At 39.2% G+C, this 15695-nt stretch overlaps 3 protein-coding genes across 11 annotated transcripts in view; 2 read left to right on the forward strand and 1 right to left on the reverse strand.

The window, feature by feature from the left end:
• The window catches only part of grip2a (glutamate receptor interacting protein 2a), a 44365-nt gene extending 31537 nt beyond the window's left edge, over window positions 1–12828 (reverse strand). The window contains exons 1-2 of the mRNA XM_077003983.1: window positions 12728–12828; window positions 4720–4771 (exon numbers count right to left, since the gene is read on the reverse strand). The gene's annotated coding sequence lies outside the window, so the exon portion shown is untranslated. The remainder of the gene's footprint in view (window positions 1–4719; window positions 4772–12727) is intronic.
• Window positions 1742–12106, forward strand: ssuh2rs1 (ssu-2 homolog, related sequence 1). 2 transcript variants are annotated; one of them, XM_077003986.1, is made up of 13 exons: window positions 1742–2012; window positions 2105–2169; window positions 3826–3930; window positions 4356–4431; window positions 4593–4722; window positions 5644–5704; window positions 6175–6296; window positions 6511–6573; window positions 6892–6974; window positions 7256–7348; window positions 8018–8123; window positions 10056–10163; window positions 10641–12106. In XM_077003986.1, the coding sequence occupies exons 1-13, from the start codon at window positions 1990–1992 to the stop codon at window positions 10779–10781; spliced, it is 1176 nt and encodes a 391-aa protein (XP_076860101.1). In that variant the 5' UTR covers window positions 1742–1989; the 3' UTR covers window positions 10782–12106. The 2 variants fall into 2 exon arrangements, with proteins under 2 accessions (XP_076860101.1, XP_076860102.1); XM_077003987.1 differs by lacking the exons at window positions 1742–2012; window positions 2105–2169 and adding an exon at window positions 2193–3400.
• Window positions 12829–12964: 136 nt separating the features above from the next.
• The window catches only part of LOC143513050 (uncharacterized), a 33042-nt gene continuing 30311 nt past the window's right edge, over window positions 12965–15695 (forward strand). For 2 of the 8 annotated variants that reach the window (XM_077003990.1, XM_077003993.1), the window contains exon 1: window positions 12966–13204. In XM_077003990.1, coding sequence (XP_076860105.1) covers window positions 13162–13204 — 43 coding nt within the window. In that variant the 5' untranslated portion in view covers window positions 12966–13161. Of the gene's footprint in view, window positions 13205–15695 lie in introns of all 8 variants that reach the window. The other 6 variants (XM_077003994.1, XM_077003995.1, XM_077003992.1 and 3 more) reach the window with 5 other exon arrangements.

Here is a 15695-nt window from a genome sequence, read left to right on the forward strand (position 1 = left end):
CATGTTAGTGTGGAGTACAGTGTGGCAGCAGTACACAAATGTTTAATTTTTTTTACTTTCAGTGTAGAAGTAATAATAATGTTAATCTGAGAAAAGTTAAGCCTTCAGAAACATACTGTATTAAACTTGTACTAAAATTTATTTAAGTGTTACATTATATGATCAAATTTTAACTAGATTGATTTTATGCATAAATATCCTCAAATTTGTGGGTGAATTTGCTTGTTAATGAGAGCATTTATCTGAGATGGGTTTGTCTGTTTTTTTTATATCAACCAACTTCCTTTAATATTACTTACTTATCAATGTAAAATGAATTAACTGGTGGCAACTTTCTCAGTTTATAGAGAAATAATATGCAGCCTTTTATGAGTTTCAAGAGTGTTTCCAACAGTGGAGCTGGTGTCAAACGTAGTCTCTGCCTTTTGAAGTGGAGTCAAAGGTCAAAGACTGCAAACTGCAAGTAACCAATTAAAGTTTAAATATCCAAAGATACTACTTCAAAATTGTTATGCATTTAGCTGACACACATTTTCTAACATCATTCTACTCCAACAGTTCAGCTGAGTACAATGCTAAAGTCAGAGGCCCTATAGGAATCAGAGCAGCCAGGTTTTTAATTATCAGCAAAACCATGTGCTTTAACGCCACCATTAATAAACCAAAGTGACTATTAGAGATTGATGTGATATGCACATGTGCAGTTGGCTAATGAGAGACAGAGGACAGTAAGACTGATAAAAGCCTTAGACTGATAGGACAGTACATGACAGGTAGAGCTTGACACCTTTTGCTGTTCTGTAGTTCCTGTTTGTAGCCAGTGTTGCTGTCCTTTTCACACCTCTCATGTGACTCCACTCTACACATAGGTTAATTACACCACACTGTCTACTAGTATGACTACTAAGATTAATATGGAGGGGTGCAGCTTGTGACAGTAATATTTTAGAGATCAGTTTATTTGTAATTTGGATCATGTCCAGCGTGTTTATGGTCAAATGTATGAGAAATTGTATGCTGTGGATAAAAGTCTTAATCAAATATGCTAAAGAATAGTTTCTGATACTTTCATCCACTCAAAATCTCCACTTAGAGGCCAGAGGAACTTAAGATTTTATCAAGACACATTCCTGGAGAGAGAATAAGGAACACACTGAAAGCCGCATACCTAGCAGACAGGTACTGTATGCTGCTTATATGGGCAATGTGAAGTTGCCTAAGTGACAAACATCCCCATGAATGCGGTGAAATCAAGCAAATGCAAAGTGGTCACTTCCTGCAAAGGTTTGTGTGGTATCAGTGGCACATAGCTGGCTGGAACATGAACCTCAGCTAACTGCACAGATTCCATAGGCCTGTTCTGCAGGGGGGGTCACTTTGCCAGCAGTCTCTGCCAGATTCTTGGCACATCCTATTACCTCAGTGGGTGGAGACGCTTGGCTCACAACAAAACCAACGGCATTATTTACAAGACAACATGTAAACAACACTAATTCTACACGAATGCTGATTTGTGTGTTTCTCTATGGGGGACAACACGCGTATTGCCATGCCTTCAAAATAACTTATTTTGTCTGCAGTCATCATTTAGAGGATCTCCAAAGATTTTTTTTTATAATATAAATATATTCCCAATATGTTTCCTTAAATTATTCCATTCTGAGCAGTGGTACACTCCACGGGTCACTGAAGGGAGCATGATGACATTTAGTGTACGAGATACGTAGACTGGATTAAAAACGAAAGTGATCTTGAAAGTTTACACTAGCATGCTAAGGAAGCAAATGCCCCGTATATACAAGCTAATCTTAACAAAACAAAATACGTCGTAGAGGTTTAAGCTCAGGAAGCACATCTGTCCCACTCACTTTACACCGAAGATATGAACTATGTGTAATCACATGATACGTTACTGCGTTAACGGGAAGTTGTAAGTGTATCAGAGCTGTAAACTCGACACAAACGGGGTTTTGAAGTCGACTTGTTGATATGGAGAAAACGCCGATTGTAAGGTAAATTCAACATTCGCTGTATCTTCGTTCCTCAATACAGTATATTTGAGTTAATGTTTAGAAGATTAATTTAGCTATTTTCACCTTTAAAGTAATTATGGGTCCAACTACGGCACTGCCAACACTGGGTACGCGCCTTCAGCAACGGGGGGGACAGGTAGGCTATGTCCTTCACCTATATTATGTAGATATTTAATTCAGCATGTTCTTTTCTTAGATCTGTTACTTATTTCTCGATCGTTAGCTTTAGTCATTTTTTTACTTAAAGACTTCCAGTGTATATTCCATTTGCTGTACAAACATTTAGTGACAGTTTCACCACCTTACGTAATGGTATTTTGATCTAGTGTGTTTGAGAACTCCTGCGCTGAAGAGACTCATACATTCCTACGCGCAATATTCATAGAGGAACTACCAGATCTCGCGAGATGTGTGGGAAGCGACTTAAAAAAAAGGCGCTATTACCTACTGCGTTACCTATAACCTATATAACAAGGTTTCCTTTTAAACTCTGAAGTCACTCAACGAAATGAAGTGAATAAAAAAAACCGAATACGTTGCATATTACGAAGATTATTAGGCTAGGCGGCGCTGCGTACGACCGGTCGGTTTTTTTGTCCGACGTCCGTCAGATGGCAGACGAGATCGTAATCTCGTGCGCGCGAGGCTGCGGTTTCCGTTCTTATTTGTTGCTGTGATGTGAGCCAACCAGATTACGGCTCAATCCACTTTCCCTAGATTATCCGATGACAAGCATGCATTTACAATCTGTAGTAAATACAGCACACAGACTATTAAATATGTAGTGTGTATGGACACATACAATTGAATTTTATAGTATTAACATAAATGTTATATATTGTAGCAATTCTCGCTGACCACCAAGGCGAGTTGCTGCTCAACAGAACAAGCGTATTATCAGAGAAGGCAAAACGAAGATACTTTTTAAACAAAGAAAGAGTCACGCGGTATTGATTCGTCTCATTGAATAACTGACACCTGTGCGCATACGCGAAAGGGCGGGGCAGAGTGAACGGGGTTGTGGCCGAATCATTCAACACGACAAAATAGGAAGTAAACTCAAATAAGCCACTACTCAATATAGAAACAAGTTCAAACACGCAACCCGCGGTTACCAGTGTTTGCTACAGAATGATTCCAGTGGGCAAAAGCAGGTGTTAGCAGGATTTCATTCACTAGTCTAAAAAGGACCATAAGGAGTGCACGCGACCAAGACGTAGAATTCAGGCCACGCCCACTACCCTTTTACTACCTGCTGAAAAGCGTCGGCTAGTAAATCAGGTAGAAACCCGGAATACATTGGAATACGCTACAGTATTACTCTCCATATTCATTTAAATTTCCAAGAGCTGCCTAAAGACAGAAGGGTAAGTGATCAGATTTTTTTTATCTTATTAGACAATTAGGTTGTCTTTCTACTTGCATTTTGATTTTTGGGATTTTTGGGAGTTATGGGAAATTCCATGTAGCTTTAGTTACAAGGGAAAGGATTAGGAAAATATTCCTATTCCTAAGGAAAAGGAGTCCTATTGAAAATGGGCATCGTGCCAGAACTGAAAAAGGGTGTGTTGTGTACAACTTGTTGGTTGTCTTAACATTTAAACACAAATACTCCAAAATGTGCTGGAAATTTATTAACATTTTATTTATCTAAATAATGAACAGAAAAAGACAGGAGAGCAGAGCATTTGTGTTTCTGTAGAACATTTTTATAAGAAGGTTTAGTTTTTAATCCAACTTTTGGCCAGGGATGGGTTGTCCTGCTCTAACCGGTCTGCCTGGATTGTTTCAGCCATGATCTCTGGTTCAGCAGCAAATTCACAGGCCCCCTCAGCGCCGCCGGCCAATATGTTCGACAACGTACCGGGCTACGAGGGCACGGTCGCTGGTGGAGGAGGTGTGCGCACAAACCTGTTGTTGTTGTTGTTGTTGTTGTTGTAATTATTATTAAGGCAATAATTGCCCTAATAAATGTATTATAATAATGAATGGCATTTTATGTACATAAAATTATTTTTACCAGCTGAATTGTCAATTGACTAAAGGCTTTAAAAGGCTAGCAAAAACTAATTTTTAATTCATTTGTGTAATAGTACGTCACCCATCTTTTTAATATCATATCCATTAAAAATACCTTAAATACTTTATTTGGTAGTTGATGGTATCTAAAGGATTTCAGATGGATATCTCCCTAGGAAGATAGTAGCTGATCTCTCTCTCTCTCTCTCTCTCTCTCTCTCTCTCTCTCTCTCTCTCTCTCTCTCTCTCTCTCTCTCTCTCTCTCTCTCTCTCTCTCTCTCTCTCTCTCTCTCCTCATTGCAGGTGGGTTCCTTCCTCCACCAATACCAACACTGCCCATGCCTGTACCAGAACACGGCCCTGTGCAGGACAACTGGCAGTAAGCATGTGTTCACTCAGACAAATACGCCCTGCCAGCCGCTTCAGCACCCACTTGCAACAAGACACTCACACCCTCAACAAGCATTGCCTTTTCAAACACGGTCAAGTCAAGCAAAATACTCAACTTTTTGAATTGCATGACGCCATCTTTCTTTACAGCATTCCCTCCATCACAGAGGACACGGCACGCGAGGCCTTTGTGAGCTATGCTTCCAGTAAATGCTGCTACAGCACCGGTCCAGCCAGAGATGGAGTCATTACCAACATGGAAGCTTTCAACACTTACAGGGTGAGGACACCGTCATCTTCGTTTATGTCACAACGCTTCGCTCCTTTTCCTGAAAGCAAAAACGGGTGAACGTTAGCATTAGCTTGTTAGGATAATTGATGTCACACCTTCCACTTGTACAGTTGGAATTGAATTCATACACTTGCGGATTAATATTTGTAATTAATATTAATATATAAAATATTAATATATAATATTACTAGGAGGTGGAGACAAGCATAAGTCAGATTCTGTGCCAAGCTATCAAAACAAGATCGGGGTGTCAAGTCAAAGTCGGAGACATTTGTAGATTGCAACCAGAATTACAAAAATGCAGCAACATCCTTAAAGGGCAAAACCGAACAAAGCAAATCAAAATAACAGACAAAGTAAAAAATACCAGAAAAGCAACCCAGGAAAAACGCTCAATATGCAAACTAGATAGAAGCAATACTTCACAGTATTGGGAAAAAGTCATAGCTCTGTTTAAATACAGTAAGATTACTGTGAGTCAGAAGAGAACAGTCTATATTCTAGACATGTAGATATCTAGATGTTTCCCAAGGAATTGTTGGAACTGGAGTTCAGATGGGTAGTGCAGTCTGTAACCATGATCGGTTTTGTTATTAGACAATTAGAATTGTGCGTAACAGTTCTTTAGCTAAATGCATATGTTTTGCTGAACCCTGTCATGTGTTGTGCATTTACGATAAAGCATTACACAAACAAAAACTACAGAATGGACAGAAACATTTATTACACAAGAATGCTTCCTCTTGAAAATCTGTTACTGGAACTACAGTGTTTCTCCAAATGGTTGTACAAAAAAGTGAAGCAGCATGTACTACGTTTGTGAGTAACAGTAAGTTGCAGGTTATCCTTTTGACCTTTATGGTATTTCTGTTATTTCTCCTCTTTCAATTTCAAATACGATCATCTTAGTATCGTTTGGAGACCTTCACAGAGTCGAGATCTACTGAGTGGAAACAGGAACCATATAATGGTAACGTGCAGTGTGTGTCTTGTTTGAAAGCACTTGTCCTTATAACACAAACACAGTGACCCATAAAGTGTAGATTTATCATTTCTGAAATTGGGTACATGAGCAGTCCATCATGAAATGTATAGTGCACTACAATAAAAAGTACAACTTTGAATTTATGGAAGGGAATGAAATGGCACAAAAATGAGGCACACGTGCTTATACTGGACAAGTGCTATGCATTGTTGAAACTCCAGGAGGCAGTATTAGTCATGTTTCCAAGAAAGATTCACTGTAACATCCACATAATTGCAAAGTTACAATACATTTCTAAGTGTGAAGGGATATTAGCAACTTTGTGAAGTTGATGATCTAAATATATAATCCTCGCATGAATCGATGAAATGTAAAAATGCCCTGACTGTCTTCACATGACAAGGCGGCTGGGCTGTTAGGGAGGAGTGATGGAGAATGTCTTCTGTGCGTTTCAGGTCAGGCTGTGGATGCAAATATCCAGCCTGCGCCAGGCCCATGGAACATAACAGCTCAGGCATCCAACTTATTCCAGGATTCCACACAGAACATCAAAGTACCCTACACCTCCTCCGTCAAGGTGAAGGACCAAAGGGGGAAAAACACAGTAGTGCTAATAACAAATCAGGAAGCATCATATCCAGCAGCAGGTCCTAAAGTTCACAGATGAAATGGGAATATATTAGCTGTATTACATATTACTGGAAAAAAAACTATAAACACGAGTTAATTAGCAAGTAAAATGAAGGCAGCATGACTCCGCCCATGTGGGACTGTTGTATCTTCTCCTGCAGAACTGCCACGTGTGTCTTGGAGTGGGCAGGATGCCGTGCAGAGAGTGCTCTGGCTGTGGCAGCGTGAGTCACGTCTCATGTTTATGCAAGTTTATAGATGACATATAGTTCTCTGTATATAGTATATATATCCCTATATATATATGTTTTATTTACTACTATAAATAGAATCTACTATCGGTAATTAAAATAAATCTGTCTACTATAGGCTTAAATTAAAGTTCAGGTTTTTATTTATGAAGTTTTAGTTTTACAGCGTTGCATTTATTGTAGTTTTACTGATTGCTTTGCGATTTCACTTGCACACAGTATAGGGTAATTAAAGGGTCATTAAATGTTGCTTTAAAGGTATTAGAATTTTCTAAACTGATCCGTTAACAGAAAGTGTGCTGGGTGTGTAATGGCTCTGGTTTCCGCCTTGGTAACGATCGCTGCTCACACTGCAATGGCCGTGGTAGGGACAGGTAAGGCTCCTGCTCTGGCTGTCTAGTTTCCATCAGTGTTTAGATTCTGTCAGTGTCTAGTTTCCCTCAGCGTTTTTAAATTTGTGCATCTACAACCAGCTGGTTTAATCTGAAGCTATATTTACAACCGAGGAAGTAATGATCAAATCACATTAGTCCCCATATTTTCTATGGAATCCTTGCATGTGTATTTCAGTGACTTGAGGACTAAGATGATCTCATCTGATTAGCCATTCAGAGTGTTGGTGTACTTTAATTTGACCTGGTTGCATTGTTCTCAGCTGCATTAAGTGCAGTGGGCAGGGCTCTCAGGCGTGTGACACGTGCCAGGGGAGGAGACAGCTCCTCGTCTTCATCAACCTTAAGGTGCAATGGTGAGTATTGGTGAGCACTTCACACTTTCTCAATGTTTTAAAGTAGCACACATGGTTTTAAATCAGAACTTCCCTGTAAGTGCTATACTGAAGTACATTCATTCTCCTTATTTAAATTTTAGACAGTCCCTAACTACTACTACCCAGTTAATCCTATAATATCAAGCTTACACCAGCAATTAAATAGTGGTGACGTGTCACATGTATATGGAAAAGATGATCATTTTCATTTAGATTTATGCATTTAGCAGACACTCTTATAAGATTAGTTCTTTATTTTGCAGTATTTGCAGTGTTACAGCAACAAGGCACAATCTAGAGTGACAAACCATTTCAGTCACATTCCAGAGGTGTGAGGTAGTGTGAGGAGGACTCTGTTGGTAGAATGTACCACACCGTTCCCCAGAGTAGAAGCAACATTGATACCAACTACACTACACAATCCGCTATGCTATACCAAAATATTCATGATGCTTGTAATGCGGAGAGATCACGAGGTGGATGTTTGTGGCAGAAAACTATACGAGGGGGCGTGAAAACGGGGACCAAAACAAAGAAGCACATGGTAAATCAAAACAAGGCAGCGATTGACAAAAGTTGGCATGTGGGTCATTTTCTGTGTGGGTGATTCGTCTAATGTGAAATTTGCTTGTGTATTTTGCTTCTCAGGACAAATAATAAGGATGATTACCTGGTGGAGCAGATGAGCGGACTGAAGACGGACAATCTTAGCAACGTGACGGGCAGGGAAATGTTCAAGGACTCTCAGTATCAGGTAAATAAATATATGCACACACACACTTGGTGTTACACAAGTGTCACATATGTATTATTATAATTAACTACGTATATGTGAAAATTATGTTCTATACCTAACTGAACTTAATCCTAACCTTAACATCTGCAGCAAAAAATAAATGTTTTTGCTATTTTACAGTGAGGAGAACAAGTATTTGATACACTGCCGATTTTGCTGGTTTTCACACTTGCAATGCATGTAGAAATCTGTAATTTTTATCATAGGTGCTATTCAAGTGTGAGTGATGGAATCTAAAAACAAAATCCAGAAAATCATACTGAATGACTTTTAAATGATTAATTTGCATTTTATTGCAGGAAATAAGTATTTGATACCTTACCAAACAGTACGAATTCTGGCTCTCACAGACCTGTTAGTTGCTCTTTAAGAGGCCCTCCTGTTCTCCACTCTTTACCTGTATTACCTGCACCTGTTTGAACTAAATAGAATAAAAAGACACCTGTCCACACTCACACACAAACAAACTCCAACCTCACCACAATGGCCAAGACCAGAGAGCTGTGCAAGGACATCAGGGACAAAATTATAGCCCTGCACAAGGCTGGAATGGGCTACAGGAAGATCGGCAAACAGGTTAATGAGAAGACAACACCTGTAGGCACAATAATTAGAAAATGGAAGAAGACAAAGATAACAGTCAACCTCCCTCGGTCTGGAGCTCCCTGCAAGATCTCACCTCGTGGGGTTGCACTGATAGTGAGGAAGGTAAAGAAAGACCCCAAAACTACTCTGCAGGACCTGGTCAATGACCTGCAGCAAGCTGGAACCACTGTTTCAAAAAAAAACTATTAGTAATACATTGTGCCGTCATGGCTTAAAATCCTGCAGTGCACACAAGGTCCCCCTGCTTAAGCCAGCACATGTCCAGCCCGTCTGAAGTTTGCCTATGACCATATAGATGATCCAGATGAGGTGTGGGAGATGGTAATGTGGTCAGATGAGACGAAAATAGAGCTTTATGGTCTAAACTCTGTGTTTGGAGGAAAATGAAGGAAGAGTACAAACCCCAGAACACCATCCCTACAGTGAAACACGGAGGTGGAAGCATCATGGTTTGGGGATGCTTTTCTGCAAAGGGGACAGGGCGACTGCACTGTATTGAGGCGAGGATGGATGGAGCCATGTATTGTGAGATATTGGCCAACAACCTTCTTCCCTCAGTAAGAGCACTGAAGATGGGTCGCGGTTGGGTCTATCAAAATGACAATGACCCGAAGCACACCGCCCGGGCAACTACATAATAAGCATCTCCAGGTCCTGGAGTGGCCTAGCCATTCTCCAGATCTGAACCCGATCGAAAATCTCTGGAGACACCTGAAACTCTGTGTTGCCCAGCGAAAGCCTAGAAACCTCAAGGATCTGGAGAAGATCTGTATGGAGGAGTGGGCCAAAATCCCTGCTGCAGTGTGTGCAAACCTTGTAAAGAACTACAGGAAACCTCTTACTTCTGTAATCGCAAACAAATGTTTCTGTACCAAGTATTAAGTTTCGTTTTTCTGATGTATCAAATACTTATTTCCTGCAATAAAATGCAAATTAATAATTTAAAAGTCATTCAGTGTGATTTTCTGGATTTTGTTTTTAGATTCCATCACTGACACTTGAAGAGCACCTATGATAAAAATTACAGATTTCTACATGCATTGCAAGTGTGAAAACCAGCAAAATCGGCAGCGTATCAAATACTTGTTCTCCTCACTGTATGTTTTGAAAAATTAAACGTGTAGCAAAGAAAAGGGACTATAAAGAATGACGACGAGGAGGATAGAATGAGGATGAGGAAGAAAATATTATGGTTAGGGAGAACAAACCATGCAGACAGAAACAATGACCCCGCAGATGTGCTAATGAGTGCTGACATGTGATTACACTGCATGTGTGTTTTAGCTCTATCCAGTAATGGGTTTCCCAGACCCTGCCATTGTCCAAGCATCCGAGCGATTGATAAGAGAGCACCAATCCAGATACTTCCAGACTTCCCGTATTCTGCAGCAGGTGATGTGTGTGTGTGTTTTCCTTAGTCATACTGAATTAATAAATTTTACAATGTTTGTACAATGTTGTGTCAAGGTACAACCCCTGACACCACCACCCCCCACCCCACCCTCACCGTGTCTGTGTCTGTTTGTCTGTATATGGTCTATTTCTGTTTGTATCTTGATATATGTGTGTTTTTGTTAAGTGTTATGTTCCTGTTAGCACTAAGGGCTAATCTAAAATAAAATGGTGTCTTTAGTTAACCTTCTCTGGCCTCGGCATGCTGCCACTGCCTTGCATAGTTGACAACTTAACATTGTTATTGATGTTGATGTTGACATTTTGTGTTGTGACAATGTATCAGACGTGTCATTTATGAGGTGTTACAGTTGTTACCCTTCATAGTGATATAATTTTACACATATATTTCATTATACAACATCGGTTTTTGCAGTCATTGCTGTGATTACTGAATTCGAATCTTCTCTACTGTAGCGCCACACCATAGAGCTGATCCCCATCACCCGGGTGACTTACTCGTGGAAAGATAGGTCCCATATCTACTACGTGTACGGGAACGAGTCAAAAGTGAACGTGGATAACTATCCAGCCACCTGCTGCTGCTCAGTGATGTAGAGTGTCCCGGTTGAGCTATGCCACCTGGTCTCATGAAGCTGCTCCTCATGTAGTCTGTATCAAAGAAGGGAGCACAGTGAGCATAAATCAGGTAGCCTGGGGGGGGGGGGGGGGTGAATACCTACAGACACTGTGATTCGTGGTGGGCAACATAAATCAGTGTGGTTTTCGCCCACAAATCCATGGGTGTGTTGGGTGAATATACTCTACTGTGTCAGATTTCTGTTCTGAATTTCAACTGATGTCAAATTTGTATGTCACGACCGACTTCAAACTAATAATACTGTCAACACAAAGAAAAGTTGGAACATAATAGGATGGGAAAATAGAAGTAAATGGCATGCAGTAGGAGTTGGTAACTGCACAGTCAGAGAAGTGCTAACGATGCTTGTATGTCATGAAATGGTTCCTGTTTTCACTTCTTTTTTTGTGTGTGGTTAAAGAAGCGTCTGGCATTAGTTAAAACACTTGTGGGAAAATGTCCTAAATGGAAGGAATTTGAAGGGTCTTGACACGTGTGGTTTTTACTTATCAATAAACATTGAAGAAAATGCAGTAAACAAAAGAAACCTAAATCAATATTTGGTGTGCCCATCCTTTGCTTCAGTTCTTTTAGACACAGTAGTGTGCAGTTGGCACTCAGCTGGTCAGTTGTTCAAACCTCTTGGAGAAATTGCCATAACAATTCCTGGGGGACGAGAACTGCTGTTGAGCGTGTGTGTGTGTGTGTGTGTGTGTGTGAGAGAGAGAGAGAGAGAAAGATAGATAAAAAATTGTAGTGAAGTACATAAAGTTTCAGACCAGTTAGTTTTGACAACAAATTTTGATTTAGTTTTAGTCATACTCTTGACTAAAATGTCACTTAAGTTTTGATCATAATTTAGTTATCTGAATTGTTTTTAGTTGTAGTCTAGTTTTATTTGATAATATTTAGTCGACTGTAAAATGTAAATGCCTTTTCTTCAGTTGCCTTTAATTATTTGTCATTATGTACACTTACACGAAATGAAACATTTGTTTACCACACTGCCTTATACATTGTAGCACCTTACACCACCTTATACGCTTAAAATTTTCAGGGCAGTGAAGAAGTGCGGGTGGAGGTGGGGTGCAGGGGGCAATGCCCCTGTCACAACATCCTTGGCCCCCCTAAATGAAGTGTGTGAGACACAATTTTGTGAATGCCGATAAAGCAGCAGCAGTATTGGCAACTTAGCAATTTTGTCGCTATATTTAGTGAATGAGGCTAAAGATTTTGGGACCCCCCATATGGAAATACATTGTTACTTTTAAAAATGCACTTCCAATAAAGTGTGTATTGGCAAAACTGATTGTCATTTTGTCGTTGTTGGCAACTGCTGAATGTAACTAATAAAAAAACTTGTAATCTAATTTAGTTATTTTTTTAATCAAGTAATAAATTAAATAATAAATAAATCACTAACTATTTACTTTAATAATAATAAAGTTTAAGGAGTAATCAGAAATCAGACTGATGGTTAGTTATGTAATTATGTATATTTTTTATTGACATGTTACAACCATCCCTGGCAACTATTATGTGTTAACAGAGCAGTGACTTCATTTAAATCAATTTTGCAACCTGGACATATTTCATAAATCCACTTAAATACATTGTTTCATTAGTTGACGTTTATAAAAGCAAATTGGCTATTCCAGTGTAAATGGTTTTTGATTTATTGGAAAAATCACAAAAAGTGTTGCAACCGTATCTGGTCTCGCCTCCACAGACAAGCAACATCTACAAAGGTCTACACACAGACACAGATTAACCCGGGGGAGGAGTCAGGGACAGAACGCGACATTAACAGACTGATGTAGATTATATCTCGTTTGGGTACATAACACGAATTGACCACAGTTCTGAATATCATATCAAAATCACAACACCAAGAGAAGCTGTGTTGTGTAAGCTGTTTACTCACGTGGGCTTCATTGTCTTCAAATATGAAAAGCAGTATGTGGCTGACAGTAGTAAATGGCAGCTCTTGGCACTAACACATCTTTTACTCTGAGAGTATATATCTAACAGCTCACACAATATGCTGTGTGGTGATATAACAGGAAGTGGGAGATGTTTGTGTGTATCTCAATGTAATCTGACCTATAGCAGCATTATTGTGAGATGGCCTGAAATCTGATGAAGTTCCTGACATTTAAGATGAATAACTTTGTCTTAACAACAGTGCTGAGTCATAGGTTACAATATGATTATAGTTATGACTTTACAGTCAAATAGTTTACTTCATAGCTGGTAATACCCACACATCAGATAGAAAGAGGAAGTGGACATAAAGTGCAGTGTTTTCCAAAAACACTTCGCTTCCCCTCACAAAGTAGTTTTTGCTACCTAAGAAGAATGAGGAATCCTACTTATATCCTCTTCTTGGCACTATGGTGGTGTAAGTATTGACTTTTGTTAAAAACGAGATCATTATGTTTCAAACGTACCAATGAAAATATCTTATTCATTTTGGTAGGTATCAATTTGTGGTACATTTCATGAGTATATATTTAGATATCACTGATTCAGAGAGTTCTGAATTTTGAATTTCTTCGAATAGAATAATAGAATAAAGCACTAAAAATCAATCACTGGTAATTGTACATAGCACTATTAATCTGACGGCAAAAGTGATGACATACGATGTAGGATTTACTTGAACAATCCATGTGTGTGTTGCCTTGTTGATTTTCACATGCACTGTTAGGCTGTTGTGCATTTAAATGTTTTTTATTCTATTTTAGTTTCTGTTGTTGCTACATTTCCCATGGGCATTTCTCAGATGAAAATGCAAATCCAGTACAAAATTTTGACAAAAAAGATTTGCTTATATGCTTACTTACACTATATTGTAGGGGTGTGACGATACACTCAGCTCACGAGATGAGATACGATATTAGGTTCATGAGAACGAGACGAGACACGATATTAGGTTCATGAGAACGAGATGAGATTTTAAAAACACTACAAATGACAAATTATATGACTGGACAACAATTTTGAAATGTTTTATTATAACTCTTAACATGCAAGATGTAAGCATGAACTTAATAAATTTCTTCCTCTACAAATTTAAATTAAAATAAATGTTCATAAAAGTTAAAATAAATATTTCTCCTTTTTTGAAGCAAAAAAATTATTACAGTGAGTCCCCGCTTAAAGACAGGGTTAGAGACTGAAAAGTCCATCATAAAGCAGTTTTCGTCATTAATCGTGACCCTAGATTTATCAGTCACTCTCTTGCCATTTATAATTTCCGCCGGGTACCCAAAATGCTGCCAAACAAACGATTTGAAAGTGGCGGGAACATCTTCAATAGTAATACCTGCATTTTCTGACATCATTTTGGCTGCTTGCTGGGTCACAAATCCCGTGAGACAGATTTTTTTTTTTGTTAAGGTTGCACTACAGAGAAAAAGAAACTGACACAATGTATATATAAACATAACAGTAACAAATTACAACAATATACATCTTATAACAATTAGTTTCAGCAGTCAAACATATAAGGAAGAGAGAGAACAGAGACACTAATTAAAATTGAAAGGCACTAACCAAAATTTTCTAAATACGTCCAAAAAGGGGACCACATTTGCCAAAATTTTTCTGACCTCTGGTGTAGGTCAAATGTCAATTTTTCAAGAGGAAGCATAGCAGCCACCTGAGAGAACCAAAGGTCCAACGTTGGGGCTTGCTGGAAGGACCAAAGAAGCAGGATATATTTTTTAGCAATAAAGACCAAAAATATAAAGACCTGTCGTAACTGAAAACCAAACATGTCATTAAGCTGATTATTTACAAGGTAAAGTGAAGAGCTCATAGAAAACTGAAAGCCAAAAATGTCTTCTAATACAGAATGTACAGCCTACCTGTGACGGGCAGGGAGTGCGAACTAAAAAGGAAGCGATCACGGCAGTCTCAGGGAAAGAGGATAGTTTAATTGAAAGTGCGCAAACCAAAAACCCGTGACATAGTTCCAAATTAAGGATATAATGACCAGCAGTCAACTGGTACAAAGACAAGACATATATAGGCAAACAAACAACCCTCAGGTGAGACGGATCACGGGCGCCGCCCACCTGAGGGACGCACACTATGCAACAAAATAACAACAACAACAGCTGCTGTGGACGGAGGCGACCGGTAGGGGGCCGCCTCACCGTGACACTTCCAAAATGAGTTAATTTTGTTGCAGGTCCAGAAAGAATGAACAAAAGTACCTTTGTGTGTCTGACATTTAAAACACAAGACCGACCTGTCTGGGAATATCCTGTGTAGACGCACTGGAGTTAAATAGAATCTATGGATGAACTTAAAATTAAGCAAAATAATGTTCCAACAAAATAAGGTTCACAGCTCTGTGTTCCTCGGGAGCGGAATATGTAAACAACGCGCACGAGGACATCAAAGGTATGAATCAAAACTAGCTAGCGGTGGTACACTAACGACAGCTAGCATCGCCACAGCGGGCAGAAATGATCATACAGTTAAGCCCGCCCACTAAGAGGGAAGATATAATTGGTCAATTTTACTGTCATTTGAAACTGATATTGCGCTGAATTATAACTGCCAGGCCCTCTGTAAACGACCAGTGGGACCACCAATCACCAACATTCTGCGGAGGCAAGCACAGTCCTGATAGGGGGAGACACAGGCTCACAGGCTTCCACTTAACCCTTCACCTTCCTACACAGATTGAATAGACACGGTTGAATAATTTATTTGCTTATATTTTTGTAATTGTTTAGATGTCGATTGTCAAACTGTAAGTAGATTTTAAAAATTGGATAAATTGTATTGTATATATTTATGTTTTAAGAATATTTAGGCCCTCGCAGAGGACGTAGAGGGCCCTGATGGTTGCCCACTGGCCAAACATATCAAATATA

Source organism: Brachyhypopomus gauderio, chromosome 4 (genome assembly GCF_052324685.1).
Source record: "Brachyhypopomus gauderio isolate BG-103 chromosome 4, BGAUD_0.2, whole genome shotgun sequence".
In the NCBI taxonomy this organism is placed as follows: domain Eukaryota; kingdom Metazoa; phylum Chordata; class Actinopteri; order Gymnotiformes; family Hypopomidae; genus Brachyhypopomus; species Brachyhypopomus gauderio.